Below are 16,360 nucleotides of genomic sequence, written 5' to 3'. Positions count from 1 at the left end.
GTTGGCAGGGGAGGGCAGGGGGGACAGGAGGGTCGCTGGACATGGGTGGATGGATGGGAGGGGGGTTTCTGGACATAGGTGGATGGCAGAGGAGGGCAGGGAGGACAGGAGAGTCACTAGACATGGGTGGATGGAGGGGTGGGGGGTTTCTGGACATAGGTGGATGGCAGGGAGGACAGGAAGGTCGCTGGACATGGATGGAGGGGAGGGAGTTTCTGGACATAGGTGGATGGCAGGGGAGGGCAGGGAGGATAGGAGGGTCGCTGGACATGGGTGGATGGAGGGGAGGGGGTTTCTGGACATAGGTGGATGGCAGGGGAGGGGAGGGAGGACAGGAGAGTCACTGGACTTGGGTGGATAGAGGGGAGGGGGGTTTCTGGACATAGGTGGATGGCAGGGGAGGGCAGGGAGGACAGGAGGGTTGCTGGACATGGGTGGATGGAGGGGAGGGGGTTTCTGGACATAGGTGGATGGCAGGGGAGGGCAGGGAGGACAGGAGGGTCGCTGGACATGGGTGGATGGAGGGGAGGGGGGTTTCTGGACATAGGTGGATGGCAGGGGAGGGCAGGGAGAACAGGAGGGTCACTGGACATGGGTGAATGGAGGGGAGGGGGTTTCTGGACATAGGTGGATGGCAGAGGATGGCAGGGAGGACAGGAGAGTCACTGGACATGGGTGGATGGAGGGGTGGGGGGTTTCTGGACATAGGTGGATGGCAGGGAGGACAGGAAGGTCGCTGGACATGGATGGAGGGGAGGGAGTTTCTGGACATAGGTGGATGGCAGGGGAGGGCAGGGAGGACAGGAGGGTCGCTGGACATGGGTGGATGGAGGGGAGGGGGTTTCTGGACATAGGTGGATGGGAGGGGAGGGAGGACAGGAGGGTCACTGGACTTGGGTGGATAGAGGGGAGGGGGGTTTCTGGACATAGGTGGATGGTAGAGGAGGGCAGGGAGGACAGGAGGGTCGCTGGACATGGGTGGATGGTAGAGGAGGGGGGTTTCTGGACATAGGTGGATGGCAGGGGCGGGCAGGGAGGACAGGAGGGTCGCTGGACATGGGTGGATGGCAGGGGAGGGGGGTTTCTGGACATAGGTGGATGGCAGGGGCAGGCAGGGAGGACAGGAGGGTCGCTGGACATGGGTGGATGGCTGGGGAGGGGGGTTTCTGGACATAGGTGGATGGCAGGGGAGGGCAGAGGGGACAGAGGGGGTTGCTGGACATAGATGGATGGCAGGGGGGACAGGAGGGTCGCTGGACATGGGTGGATGGAGGAGAGAGAAGAAATGCTGGACATGGATGGAGGTGAGGGAAGAGTGAGGAAGGAGATGAGGTGAGGGAAAAGGAAGAGAGGAGAAAAAGTGCACATGGATATAGAAAATAGGCAGAAGCTGGATCCACTGGACAGTCAAGTCTGCAGAGGACCCAGCTTTTACTTACGGATGTAGGGCAAGAAATAAAGAAGGAAGGCGGAAAGTAAAGAAATAAATGGAGAGGAAGCCCTGGAAACGGAGTTAAGAGGACAGGTAGCAGCAGAATCGGATACTGAGCCAGCATGAACAGAAAAACAAAGTCACCAGACAACAAAGGTAGAAAAAACTATTTTATTCAGGATTTATTAATTGGAATATGTCAGTTTTTGGAAATGTGCATCTGTGATATTTTTCATGTAAGTTTTAATTTTTGTAGTATTGCTGCATGCTGAGTCTGACTTCTTGAGGTAACTTTCCAGTTCAGTATTTTGCCTTCATGTGTTTTTCAGGTGTGATCAAGGAAGGTGCAGTATTCTGCTAGCGTATAGTTTGCAGCCCTTTTTGTTTTTTGGTTTTTTTTCACTAGGTTGTGCACTGGTGTTTTAGAGCTCAATGTAATTACAGTTGCCTTTCCACGCCACGCATAAGGTTGTAGTTTGTCCTGTCCTTGGAATTAGTGCTGTTTATGGTTTGTTAAGGTTATGAGTGTGTTTTTGCACAAATTTGTGTATAGTGTTTTGCAGTGGAGAGATTGTGTGTTGGCCATACTAAGGTGGCATCAAACATCAGAAAGGGTGTAGAGCCTAAATCATGACACACTACCTCTAAAAGGGTGTTTTGTGGCTCTACATGAGAATTGTGATATTATGATCCCTTGCTAGCTTCATATTGTTGACGGTCTGCATTTTTCGTATGGCTTGTATATTGGTGTATAAGATATTAATTGTGACTATTTTATTTTTACTTATTTTTTTTCTGTGTGTTGTCAGACAATTATGGATGACAGACAGAGTCGGAGTCTTCTTGAGTCAGAGAGTTGTGGTATATATTTTAAAACAATTTTAATACCTTGGTGGTCTATATGTTTTTATATTGTACATTATATTTCACACATCACTTTATTTTATTGTATATCTTTTCATTTCATTTTTATTTTATTGCATATATGGGTTACAGAGTAATAGGGGAATTTGAAAGTACTGAATCTTTTCTTAATATTTTTCCTTTATTCTCCTTTGTTATGAGAATTGGAACTACTAATTGTAGTGGACTTGAACTGAATAATTTCTGGGGAGGGGAGGTTTCATGATAGCATTGTGCTTATTATTTCAATCAGTTTTTTTGTACAAGTTTAGCTTCATTTGTCTTTATTTGAAATTTCATAAATAAAAAATGTTCTAAAAATGGAATAATCTTATCAATTGGGCGGAGCTAGGGTGGGGCTGGTCTATGGTGGGGCGGGGCTAGGATGGGGCCCCACCAAATTGGTGTGCATAGGGCCCCGCACTTGCTAAGACCGGCCCTGGTACAGGACATCCAAATTCCACCTTTCGAAAATTGAGATTTAAACATTTTTAATGGATGGATGTGTTTTAGCCATTTTGAGATGTCCATCTGCTTTGAAAATGAGTGCAATAAGGATAATTCTATAAGTTAGGCACTAATATTTATGTTGAAATTCCTAGCACAGGCTCACACTGCCTGTGTGCTTCTGTTGTGAACTCCAATATTATCAATGTGGAGAAAAAAAGGTTCAGAATCGCCGCCCAGCCAGTCCCCCTCAGCGGACTATAAGGCATGAGCTCATCATGCCATCATTTAGCTTTAAAAAAAAAAACTCCACTTGAATTGTCAGTCACCAATTCTACTAAGTGTACTGCTTTATAATTTGTGTGTCCACTGCACCATCTAACAATATACTGTATCTTCTTGGTGAAAACACTTAAAGCATCCCAAATTCACATACAGAGGGGCATAATCGAACGGAAACGCCTATCTCCATGGGCGTTTATCTCCGAGAACGGGTCCGTGAAGGGGCGGGCCGAACTGTATTTTTGAAAAAATGGACGTTTATGAGCTGGGCGTTTGGTTTTTTTAGCGATAATGGAAACTAAAAACGCCCAGCTCAAAAACGTCCTAATCCGAGCCATTTGGTCGTGGGAGGGGCCACGATTCGTAGTACACTCGCCCCCCTGATATGCCAGGACACCAACTGGGCACCCTAGGTCAGTGTGGTGGACTTCAGAAAAAGCTCCCACATGCATAGCTCCCTTACCAAGGGTGCTGAACACCCAACCCCCCTCCCCCAAAACCCACAAATGTACAACACTACCATAGCTCTTAGGGGTGATGGGGCACCTACATGTGGGTACAGTGGGTTTTGGAGGCCTCCCATTTACCAGCACAAGTGTTACAGGTGGGGGTGGGGGGTGGGCCTGGGGCCACCTGGCTGAAGTGCACTGCGGTACCCACTAAAAGTGCTCCAGGGACCTGCATACACGCAGGCCTCTAGGACTGGTTGCTGCTATATAACATTGGCACACCAGTTGACACCTGAAGACTAATCTCTCCGAAAACGTCCTTTATTGGAATAACCGCCTTTACTCACAGTTAACTGCAGATCAGAGGTTGTGCCCCACTGGCAACGAGTCTCCCTGGTACTGCGATGAGCAGTAGGTCAGAGCTGGCAGAATGCTGTACAATGCCCTCTTTCAGCCACATTCAAGGGAAGAACTAAGTTGTCTAATGTGGCTAACACAGGAAAGGGAACTAAAACTGGCTTACAAAAATGGCCACTACCTCATGGACTACAACAGGAAACACAACAGGGCACACTCTGACCCAGTAGGCAGGGGGAAAAGCACCATGGGAGAAGAGCCTACCAACTACCAACATCTTGAGACTGTAACACAAGCTAATGAAATCACGGAGCCCAATACCCTACACCCACCACAATGCAATGCTGATGTGACCCTGTACTGCACCTGAGAGCCACATCTGACCCAGGGAAAGGCTGTGATAGGATCGAACACATTCTGCTGTCATGGAGGTGGGTACGGCATTTGAGGCTGGCATAGAGGCTGGAAAAAAAGTTTTTAAAGTGGGGTTTTTTTTGGTGGGAGGGGGTTAGTGACCACTGGGGGAGTCCGGGAAGGTCATCCCCGATTCCCTCCAGTGGTCATCTGGGCAGTTGGAGCACTTTTTTGGGACTTGTTCGTGAAAAAAAAGGGTCCAAAAAAAGTGACCCAAAATCGCGGTCAAAACACTTTTTTTTTTTCGATTATCAGCTAAAGACGCCCATCTCTCCTCGGCTGATAACCACGCCCCAGTTCCGCCTCCACCACGCCTCCGACACGCCCCTGTCAACTTTATTCGTTTCCGCGACGGAGTGCAGTTGGAAACACCCAAAATCGGCTTTCGATTATACCGATTTGGGCGCCTTTGCGAGACAAACGTCTATCTCCCGATTTAGGTCTCACTATAGGTGTTTTTCTCTTTCAAATATAAGCTGGATAGTCTATTGAATGCACATCTAGCAAGTCTAGCAAAAAGAAGTCGCCCCAAAATCACTTAGCTCTGTGACAGGGAGCCCCCATTTCATGAATGCTGCGTCAGGGGTAATTTCCGAAATATTTTCTCACAGAAATACATCCACTGTCATCACGTTCCGTTTCCTCCTAAGGCTTACTACAGAACTAATATTTATGTGCCAGTTATGCATGTAAATGCTCAACATATTTGCATACGTGCTGGTTATTCGCATATGTGCTATTCTGTAAATACAAATATCTCTTACATAGCATGTATTTTACAGGTGAATGTGCACATGGGTGGAGTCTGGATGGACTGTGGGCAGAGTGCAAATTTACACACAATACTTATAATATACTATAACTGGCATTAAATGCTCATGCCTAAGTCCATACCAGAGATCACTCCTAAGAACATAACAGTAGCCAGAACTGGGCCAGAACAATGGTCCATCCAGCCCGGTATCCTGCTTCCATTAGTGGCCAGTTCAGGTCACAAGTACCTAATAGAATCTCAAAAAGTAGGAACTACTACTACTTAACATTTCTAGAGCGCTACTAGGGTTACGCAGCACTGTACAGTTTAACAAAAAAGGACGGTCCCTGCTCCAAGGAGCTTACAATCTAATGGGCGAAATGTCAAGTTGGGGCAGTCTAGATTTCCTGAATAGAGGTATGGTGGTTAGGTGCCGAAGGCGACATTGAAGAGGAGGGCTTTGAGCAAGGCTTTGAAGATGGGCAGTGAGGGGGCCTGGCGTATGGGCTCAGGGAGATTATTCCAGGCATGGGGTGAGGCGAGGCAGAAAGGGCGGAGCCTGGAGTTGGCGGTAGTGGAGAAGGGTACTGAAAGGAGGGATTTGTCTTGAGAGCGGAGGTTACGGGTAGGAACGTAAGGGGAGATGAGGGTAGAGAGGTAAGGAGGGGCTGCAGATCGAGTGCATTTGTTGGTTAGTAGGAGAAGCTTGAACTGTATGCGGTACCTGATCGGAAGCCAGTGAAGTGACTTGAGGAGAGGGGTGATATGAGTATATCGGTCCAGGCGGAAGATAAGACGTGCAGCAGAGTTCTGAACGGACTGAAGGGGGGATAGATGGCTAAGTGGGAGGCCAGTGAGGAGTAGGTTGCAGTAGTCAAGGCGAGAGGTAATGAGAGAGTGGATGAGAGTTCGGGTGGTGTGCTCAGAGAGGAAAGGGCGAATTTTGCTAATGTTATAGAGGAAGAAGCGACAGGTCTTGGCTATCTGCTGGATATGCGCAGAGAAGGAGAGGAACATTTCATGCTACTAATCCCAGGGACAAGCAGTGGCTTTCTCCATGTCTATCTCAATAGCAGATTATGGATTTTTCCTCCAGGAACTTGTCCAAACCTTTTTTAAACCCATAAATAAACAAACCGCTGATACCATATCCTCTGGCAATGAGTTCCGGGGTTTAACTATTTATTGAGTGAAAAAAATATTTTCTTCTGTTCATTTTAAAAGTATTTCTATGTAACTTCCTTGAGTGTCCCCTAGTCTTAGCACATTTTGAAAGTGTGAAAAATCCATTTGCGTTCACCCATTTTACACCAATCAGTATTTTGTAGACCTCTGTCATACCCTCCCCCTCAGCCGCCTCTTTTCCAAGCTGAAGATTCCTAACCTCTTAAGTCTTTCTTCATATGGGAGGAGTTCCATCCCCTTAATTATTTTGGTCACCCTTCTTTGAACCTTTTAAAGATCTTTTTAAGATACGGTGACCAGAACTGAACACAATACTCAAGGTATGGTTGCACCATGGAGCGATACAGAGGCATTACAATATTCTTGGTCTTATTTTCTATCCCTTTCCTAATAATTCCTATTATTCTGTTTGCTTTTTTGGCCACCGTCACACACTGGGCAGAAGATTTCAGCGTATTGTCCACGATGACACCTAGATCTTTTTCTTGTGCGCTGACTCCTAGGGTGGAACCTAGCATCAAATAACTATAATTTGGATTATTCTTCCCAATGTGCATCACTTTGCACTCGTCCATATTACATTTCATCTACCATTTGGATGCCCAGTCTTCCAACTTCCTAAGGGTCTTCCTGCAATTTTTCACGATCCGTTTAACAACTTTGAATAGTTTTGTGTCGTCTGCAAATGTAATCATCTCACTCGTTCCCATTTCCAGATCTATATATATAAAACTCACCCTCAACGTTCTATTTGCACTGACGTCACTGAAGCCAGGTTCGTAAGTTCGAAGCTCTGAAGCCAAAGAAAATCACAGTCTGTGGGCCCCGCCCTCGCATCAAACGTTATGACGTTGAGGGCGGAGCAAATTCTCAGCTCCAACGTTGTACTGCACTTTACCTCTGCTCCGCCCTCGCATCAAAACACGATGACGTCGAGGGCGGAGCACACGGGGGCGTGCCAAAAGGGCCAGGGTCACACATTCGCACGGAGGCTGCAGGGGGGCCAGCGACACACGGAGACACAAAGGGATGGAGGGGAGCCTTGCTAGCGCCCGTTTCATTGCGATTTGAAACGGGCCTTCCTTACTAGTCATTAATAAATATGCTAAAGAGCACCGGTCCCATTACAGATTCCACTGGAGCACTCCACTTTTCACCCTCCTCCACTGAGAGATTTGGCCATTTAACCCTACCCTCTGTTTTGATTTGATATAATTACTTATGGTACAGCTTAATATAGTTAAGTTTTAAATCAGTAATACAGGAACATGTAAAACCAAACAATATAATTGCTTAACCAAAATCAAAGTAAATAATCAGCAATTATCACACTCAGATATTCACTTGCTATGTCTATGATCCAGCAAAGACTTTCTTGAAAATCCATGTTTTGAGAATCTTATGAAACCCAAGGTAGCTTGTTAAACTTCTGCGGGTAAAGAGTTCCATAAGAGAGGACCAATGTAACAAAAGTTCTTGTTTCTTGTGGAAAATAATTTCACAACTTGGAGTGATAGAAGCTGTAATAACATTGAGATGAACGCAGCAATTGAAAGTACTGTTGCTTGGATAATTTGTCCCTTAAATACACTGGTGCTTCCAGATAAAATCCTTAAATGTAATCCTGGCTGAACGGTGGCGTTCCTGGGGGGGGCTGGCACCCGGGGCGGATCGCCGATGCGCCCCGCCCCCCAGGTGCAGCGCCCCCCCCCCCCCCGATGCAGCGAAGAAGCATGGAACAACGGAGGACAGGCGCGCACGGCACCCCCTTCCCAGCGACGTGCACCCGGGGCGGACCGCACCCACCGCCCCCCCTAGGAACGCCACTGTGGCTGAAATGTGTAGCCAATGCAGTCCTTTCCAAACAGGTATTATATGAACAAACCTCTTTCCGACTGTCACCTAACGAACTGCTGTGTTCTAAACCAACTGGAAGTCTCTTAAGACCAGTCTTTGTAAGACCTTGATATAATGAATTACAATAATCGAGCCTGCTGGCCACTAAAGCATGTACCAAACTTGGACAAAAACAGGCTTCAATTGGCAAATCTTTCTTAACATAACATGATTTTATGACGTGCCCAATCTGTTTATCAAATTTCAAGGAGTTGTCAACAAGAAACCGTAAAGTAATAATGCCACCTTTGAAAGGGGTAGGTTTGCCCTGCATCATTGGTTGAATAGATAGAATCGGATGCTGATTGCAGTGCTCTTAAATGAGAGACCTGGTGGTTTCTGTTGGTGACACTTATGCAAAGAATTTGTTAAACAGTAGTTTATACCGGTTTTTATGGTACAGGATATAGTAAGTAGATATACAAACTGCTTTTAGATCTTCAGGCTCCTGATGCAGGCCTTTTTATGGCCGAAACGCGATTCGTATTAAGTCTATTGAAGATCAGTAATACAGAATTTGGTAGCACCCTTGGTATAGACTAGGCTTGTCCAACTCTTTTCAATTGGGAGACGGGAGTCACATTTTATATTTTCTAACATTCAGAGGGCCAAAACTCGCACCATCGTATTTTGCCATATGTTTCATGAAACAGTGGTAAATTACAAAGGTGCATTGTTTCCCCCCCACCCCAAGCCTTCATCCAGTCTCTCTCATGTATGCCCCCCCCCCCAATTCTTCACCCAGTGTCTCCCCTCACCTGGCTTCAGCTGCAGAAGCAGCAGCGAGATTCCTGCTTCCCCACCAGGACATGACTTTCTGCAAGCTTGAGCCGCATGGTGCGAGAAGTTCAAGTTGATGAAGTCTTGCTAGACTTAAAACTGCAAGATCAATCTGAACATTTGGTACTACATGGCTCAAACTTACAGAGAGCCGACTAATGGTGAAGACGCAGGAATCCTGCTGTAAGCACCACAAGAATTGCCAAGCTTCCAAGGACCAGAGAAAAGCACTTGGTGGGTCGGGTTCAGGCATGTGGACTGTAGGTTGGACAAACCTGGTGTAGACCCTACTTTTTTGTGGTCACCTCCACTATCTTGCTTTACCAAGATATCTGAGGTTGCTGACTTCCATGGTAAATCAAGGTGCGGTAAAAGCACGCCTTTTACCACACCACGATAACTTCCCCCCTAAATCGAGCAGAAAAAAACACAACATTTTTTGGGGTTTTTTCGTGTGCCAATATTTGGAAAGAGGGTACGCTCTTCATGCACTAGCAGGAAAAGCAGGCACACTCTTTGAAAAGAACGCACACTGTTATTTATTTTGGATTTTGCTCACACCTTTTTCACCAGTGTTGATGACATTGGTCCTGGAATGGGAAAAAAAACCTGTAACCCCCCCCCCCCCCCCCCCAAATGAACATTCTTGTAAATGACATGGAAAACGGCACAAGCCGAAACTTTTCAGGCTGCCTATCCCTAGAAAACAAGGCAACAGCATCCCGTGGAGAGGGGTGGTAGTTCCGCCTCATTCTCTGGGTGGTACGTCCTCTCTTCTCCCCATTGGCTTCCTCTGTCAAACTGCAGGGGCACTGCAATTTTTGGGTGGTGGTGATAGTGTAAAAGCCAATGAGCAAATTTTCTGAGGTATACGTGTAATACTTTATCCCCTGGATTCTATAGAGTGTGGCTTAGTTGCGCACACAAATCCGGTTGTATTCTGGATTTGCGCATGCAACTTAATTAGCTTATCAAGCCAGTCAGTGCAGATAATTGCCAATTACCAAGTAGTTATTGACACTAATTGGCATTAATTAGAATTTATGCATGCAACTAAGGTGGCTAGTTGAAAACAGAGTGTGGCTATGGGCATGGAATGGGCGGGTCATGGGCATTTCTAAAATGGGCCCTTTTACTAAGTCGCGGCAAAAGGTGACCTGCAGCAGCGTGAGCGTGTCTTTCGGGTGCACGTTGGGACGGTGTTTACCGCGTCCTGGAAAGTGGGCCTTTTTTTAAGGGCCCAGAAAATGGACGGTCGGCAAAATAAAAACCAGTACGCATCCATTTTCGGCCTGAGACCTTACTGCCACCATTGACTTAGCAGTAGAGTCTCACGTACCACCCGGCAGTGTGCCCACTGCTGTTTACCACTGGGTAAGCACTACGGGGTAGAAAACGGGAAAATATTTTCTATAATGTGTTTTCTGCATGCACCAAATTCAGAATTACCGCCCGGGGCAGGTAATTCCAATTTGGCGCATGCTGGACGCATGTAGGCCTTTACGCACCTTTATAAAAGGGCCCCTGTGCGTCTGCACCTAATTTATGCGTGGGCATTACCACTGAGTTTTTCTTGGCATAACTGCCCATGATTAATTTTAGTCATGCGGACGAGTGCTAGGTGTATTCTATAAACCACGCGGTTTATAGAATATGCCTAGGCGTATTTATTTCAGCACCGATTTTTTTTCACATATAGAATCTAGCCCTATATACTTTGAAGGAGGCCCAAACCATGCCTCGTTTAAATTTCTGTATATTGCTACTTGTATATGCGTGCTAATTTACACAGGAAAATGCACTGTGCATCCTCTACAATCATCCCATTGTCTCCAAAGTGGCTTTATTTTATCTGTGTACATATACAGATAGATTATTTATTTGGATTTTGCTCACACCTTTTTCAGTAGTGGCTCAAGGTGATTTACATTCAGGCACACTGGACATTTCTCTGCCCCAGGAGGGCTCACAATCTAAGTTTGTACCTGAGGCAATAGAGGGGTAAGTGACTTGCCCAAGATTACAAGGAGCAGCAGTGGGATCTGAACCGGCCACCTATGGATTTCAAGATCGGTGCTCTAACCACTAGGCCACTCCTCCACTCAGATTGAATTCAATTAAAAAAAAAAAATCACATGCACCACTGATTGACCAGAGTCCAGACTCCATCCGTTCACTATTTTCTTCCAAACTGCTCAGAGTTTCCTCAACATAAGAGCAGCCCTGCTCATTCGATAGCTGTCGGATATAATTCTCAGCGTGGAGACTCCGGCTCCGCACACTTTTCTGCCATAGCAGGGGCTTAATTGCAGCCGTACTGAGTTGGTGGAAGTGCATTGACATGGAGTTTGAAAAGCTCCCATTTCTCATTCTTGGTCATTCCAATCACAAGAAGCCAGAAGAGTTATAGAATAAGGCCATTAACAGCAGTAGCAAAGTCGGGAAGCTGCCACATTTTACAGTCTGCAGGCTGAACTCCAAATTTCACATCCCGCTGTGATTTTCTAACACAATTGAACGGTGAAACCTGCAAAACGTATTAACTCTATAGCATAACTTCTGAAAATCAATTTTTACCCCTTGTGACTGATCTTTAGCCTTGGAAGGAGTAACTACTCTTTCAGTGGGTCATGCTGCTTATGTGAATTTTTTACACCCACAGAGCAAAGAGAGAGAACATCCCCAGCTGGGATCACAGCATCAGAGGAAGTCCGGCACTCTACCATTGGCAGCAAAGCACTTTCCACAGAGAACTTGCAGCAGAGAAATGAGGCAGAGAAAGAAAAGTACGTGAGTAGTGGGTATTGTGATTTTCTGAGCGGGTGGCAGGGACAGGCTGAATTTTCTCCTCCTTTCCCTGCCGCAGCGTCCCAGTATAATAATCTATATTGTGAAAAGCAGTTCAAACAAGTAATGCAAAATAAAAACAAGACTGATCTTTCACCAGAAAATAAAATATATTTTATAGTTCTGTTGGCATTTCTGTTAAACGCTGGCTGTGGCATTTAAACATATTCCCAAAATACAGCACCAGCTGATACACGGATGTCTGCGCTGCATATCCAGGTACAGTGATGACCATCACTAATATCCGGACAGGGCTGATACTCCGTTCCATCATCTGAAGATGAACCTGGAGAATATATGACAGTGAATTTACTCACCTAAGTTAACCCAGATAGCTATCCGGATACTGGAACTATTATGACTGGTCTCCATATAAATCCCAGCTCTGCCCAAGCTCCACCCCCTTACTACCCCTGTGCTATCCGGATAGTAAGTTCTTTTAAACATCAGGCCCTATGATACTTTTTCAGGATAAATAAGCCACGTATATGATTTGTAATATTCAGTACTAACAGTATAGGATTATCCATCAGGGTAGAGAAATCAAAATTTCTGGGAAGGAAGTCTCAGCTGCACAAGGTGGCCAACATCTCCTCTTCCCCTTCCTACTTCTCTTGTAGGTGCCCAGCATCTCCCTTTCTCCTCTCAACTTCTCCTGTAGGTGCCCAACAGTTACCCTTCTCCTCCCTACTCCTATAGGTGCTCAGCATCTCCCTTTCCCCTCCCTACCTCTCCTGCAAATGTCCAGCATCTCCCCTTCTTCTCTCTACTGTAGGTGTCTAGCTCAGTGTCTCCCCCACCCCCAGGGCCAACATCTCTCCTTCCCCTTCTTATCGCTCTTGAAGGTGGCCAGCATCTGTCCAACTCCTCCCTACTTCTCCTGTAGGTGCTCATCATCTCTCCTTTCCCTCCCTACCTCTTCTGCAAGTATCCTGCAACTCCCCTTCTTCTCTCTACCACTCCTGTAGGTCTCCAGCTCTCTGTCATCCACCCCCCCCCCCCCCCCCTCCATCCCAAGGTGGCCAGCATTTCATCTCCCCTTCTCTACTTCCTCTTCCTCAGCATTCCTTCCCTACCACCACCTATCCAGCATTTCCCCATCTTCCCTTCCCTCTGCGGGGCCTGCCACCACTGCTGTCACTGCCAGCACCACCACCCTCTACCTCTGCATGGGTGGAATTCCCAAAGAAGCATCAGGGCAGCACAGGACTTTCTAGCCAAGCCTTGCATTAAAATGCTGTGGTGTCCCACTGCTCCTGATGCAGACTTCCTGTTGCAGAGGGGATAGGGACTTTCGGCCAGGAATGGCTCCTGGACGGTTAAATGGCACTGGCTATCTGGCAGTATTCATCAGGAGATAGCTGGTTATCTCCCACTGAATATTGCCGGTTAGTGCTTAGCAGATAGCCAGTTATATCACATGATGCTATCCACTGATATTCAGCACATTGTCGGATACGTTTGGCAGCCAAGTTAGGCTGCTGAAATAGCAGGCCTATCTTAAGCCTGTTTTAACTTAACCAGCCAGTGCTGAATATTGATTTGGCCAGTTAAGTTGAAACCGGCCAAAAATAAACTGGATATTCAATGCCAATCACTGGAAACGGCCCAGCGTTGAATATTCGGACTCAGCACCAACCTTGGAAGGCAGCCCGACTACCTTCCATGGTCTGAATATCGGCACCTTTGTGTTTAGGTAATGTCATAGTCTTATCCTGATCACACTGGAGAACAAATGAAGAATCTACTATGTAATTATTGGGGATTAGACAAGTTAATTAATAATTGAACCGTCATTGTTTATGGTTTCTTCCTCTTGCTGTGCTTCAGAAGGCTTTTATTTAAGGGATCCTATTCTATAACATTAAGCTTTAACTTTGACATCTTTTACAGCCCAAAAGGTACCATATTTTTAAAGTAACAATTAAACCTAGTTGGCAGCGATTTGGCTACTAAGATGTATGAGAGTGTAGCATTCTGTCAGGTAGCCCTGATGGCTCACACAGATTCCCTAATTTCACTGCCAGAGGTTGTTTTCAGGGACATTTCTGAAACGAGAGAGAGAGAGAGAGAGAGAGAGATTTTCACCCTCTCACCCCACCTGTCATAGTAGGAGGTGAAAGAAGCCAGGAGACAATTCTGAGCAGTGCTGGATCAAGGGGGCTGTGGCACTCCCTCCCCCTCACTTGCATCAGTGCTCTCTCTACCCTGTCTCCCCCTCCCCCACCAGCATCACCTCTACCTGCTCTGTTACAGCGGTGACAGCATGTCACATGGTTCTCCGTTACGTTCATACTGGTACTACCCCAGGAAGCACCTGTTTTCACATCTACACCTGTGGCAGTGCCGGTGGCCATGCAGGAAAAAGAGCACAACAGTTAGAGTCAAACACAAGGCTGATCCAGTGAGGCATGCTTTTGACACCTTTTGAGGTCTAGCACCCTCCAGTGGCTCACCTGGCTCATGCCTTGAGCCACCCCTGATTCCGAGGGTCCAGCATGTCGAGCTATCTACTTACAATAACTGAAGTAACTGCTGAAAACTGAGCAAAATTCTCCAAGCAGTGAAATTTCCAGCTTAATGCAGGAACACCAGACAGAGAAAAACCACAAGGTCTGACTGCCAGCAACTTCCACTTCCCACACAGTGTTAGTAGAAAATGTAGCAATTAATATATATCTCTTCATAGGGGGTTACAAGAAGCGCAGCTCACTCTGGCTGCTAGACTAGGAGAAGCAGAAGAAAAGATCAAAGTCCTGCATTCAGGTATTTAAAGATGTGTGTTGTGGATTTGACTCCTCTATTCCAGTTAACTAAGATGATGTAGACGTATCCTCAATACCGTAAAATGACACACCACTCTCATAACAGATCCTAGTGCACAGAAACCCTGCTACATCACAGTTGCAGCTGATACTGGCCAACACCTTAGTCTTTGGGTTGAGAAGAGGGGCCGTAGAGTCACATTGCACCCACCTGCTCCAAGCCCTGGAAGTGATTTTGTAAGGAGGAAACAAAACAGCGAAGATGACTAACAAAAACAAAAAATAAAAACTAAAAGACAAAATTATATAAAAAAACATCAAAATTTGAAAATAATCATAGAATATGTATTTAAAAATATAAATACATAAAGATTAAAAATTACATAAAAAAGACGACACTTTGGATGTAAAAATTAAGAAGTCAACTTTATTAGCCAAACGATAGCTGGGAGAAAGGGACTCGACACAGCTGTGTTTCGGCTGTACTGGCCTGCGTCAGGAGTCTTCTCACCATATGTTGATAATTAATTCTATTGATGCTGTAGCGCTAAGTCATACTCGAAACAAAGTTGAGCGAAGAAAATCGGAGCAGCGTCTCTCACTGCTCCGATTTTCTCCGCTCGACTTAGCGCTACAGCATCAATAAATAGACACATATATTGCTTTTACAATTGGATAGAATTAATTATCAACATACGGTGAGAAGACTCCTGCTATCGTTTGGCTAATAAAGTTGACTTCTTAATTTTTACATCCAAAGTGTCATCTTTTTTATGTAATTTTTAATCTTTATGTATTTATATTTTTAAATACATATTCTATGATTATTTTCAAATTTTGATGTTTTTTTATATAATTTTGTCTTTTAGTTTTTATTTTTATTTTTTGTTTTTGTTAGTCATCGTCGCTGTTTTGTTTCCTGTTGATTTTCTTGCGAAGACTGGTTTCTTCAGTGATTTTGTAAGGACAAGATGGGGGCAAACCAGGTTGACTTGTCCTACATTTGTTGCCATCCCTTTTGCATGGATCTGTGAGGGTCTTCAGTTCACTGTGGATTTAATAGTGTAACTGTTCCCGAGTATCACTCTGTAGACCAATAAGAGATCCTCTGAAATATGTCTACAAGGTGATTATTGGTCCTTATATGGCAGCTGACCCTAGCGGTAGTACTGCTAGGGGTCATGGTGGCCATTTTGATACCTGGAACTGAATGAAGCAGGAATGGAGAATGATTGTTCCCATCCTGTCACACTACATCACAAAATGATCACCTCCAGGAAGCCCCGGGGGTGATGTGATGCCTTAGGGAAGGGGGTTGGGGGAATCCCTTTACAGTTTGAGAGGGGACGGGAAAGGGAAATGGGACTTGATATACCGCCTTTCTGAGGTTTTTGCAACTACATTCAAAGCGGTTTACATATATTCAGGTACTTATTTTGTACCAGGGGCAATGGAGAGTTAAGATACTTGCCCAGAGTCACAAGAAGCTGCAGTGGGAATCGAACTCAGTTCCCTAGGATCAAAGTCCACTGCACTAACCACTAGGCTACTTTTGAGTTAGGGAGGGGCTTATCAGAGCAATGTGATCAGGGTGGCTTGGAAAAGATTAGGGGGGTTAGAACTGGTAATCAAGGGTTGGGAAGGGTGGCATTGCAGATGTCTGCACTGATGACAGTTTAACACACAGGCATCGCTTTACATGTCCTGCTCCAAGAACACAGAGGGTTACGCTATTGACCCAGCATGTAATACACTACCTGTGCGTGAACTGTCTTCACATGTAGTAAATGCAGGGAAGATGCAGGGCAGGGCTTGACCCTTTCAGTTACCACACAGGCTTTTGTATCTA

The 16,360-nt window shown here is 45.8% G+C and overlaps 1 protein-coding gene across 1 annotated transcript in view; it reads left to right on the top strand.

Annotated features, from left to right (window-relative positions):
• CUX2 (cut like homeobox 2) overlaps window positions 1–16,360 on the top strand; it is a 521,901-nt gene that overhangs the window by 415,091 nt on the left and 90,450 nt on the right. Inside the window, exons 6-7 of the mRNA XM_030219071.1 lie at window positions 11,562–11,685; window positions 14,436–14,512. Of these exons, the coding sequence (XP_030074931.1) occupies window positions 11,562–11,685; window positions 14,436–14,512 (201 nt within the window). The remainder of the gene's footprint in view (window positions 1–11,561; window positions 11,686–14,435; window positions 14,513–16,360) is intronic.

Source organism: Microcaecilia unicolor, chromosome 11 (assembly GCF_901765095.1).
Source record: "Microcaecilia unicolor chromosome 11, aMicUni1.1, whole genome shotgun sequence".
Taxonomy (NCBI): domain Eukaryota; kingdom Metazoa; phylum Chordata; class Amphibia; order Gymnophiona; family Siphonopidae; genus Microcaecilia; species Microcaecilia unicolor.
This window is presented reverse-complemented; position numbering and strand designations above follow the sequence as displayed.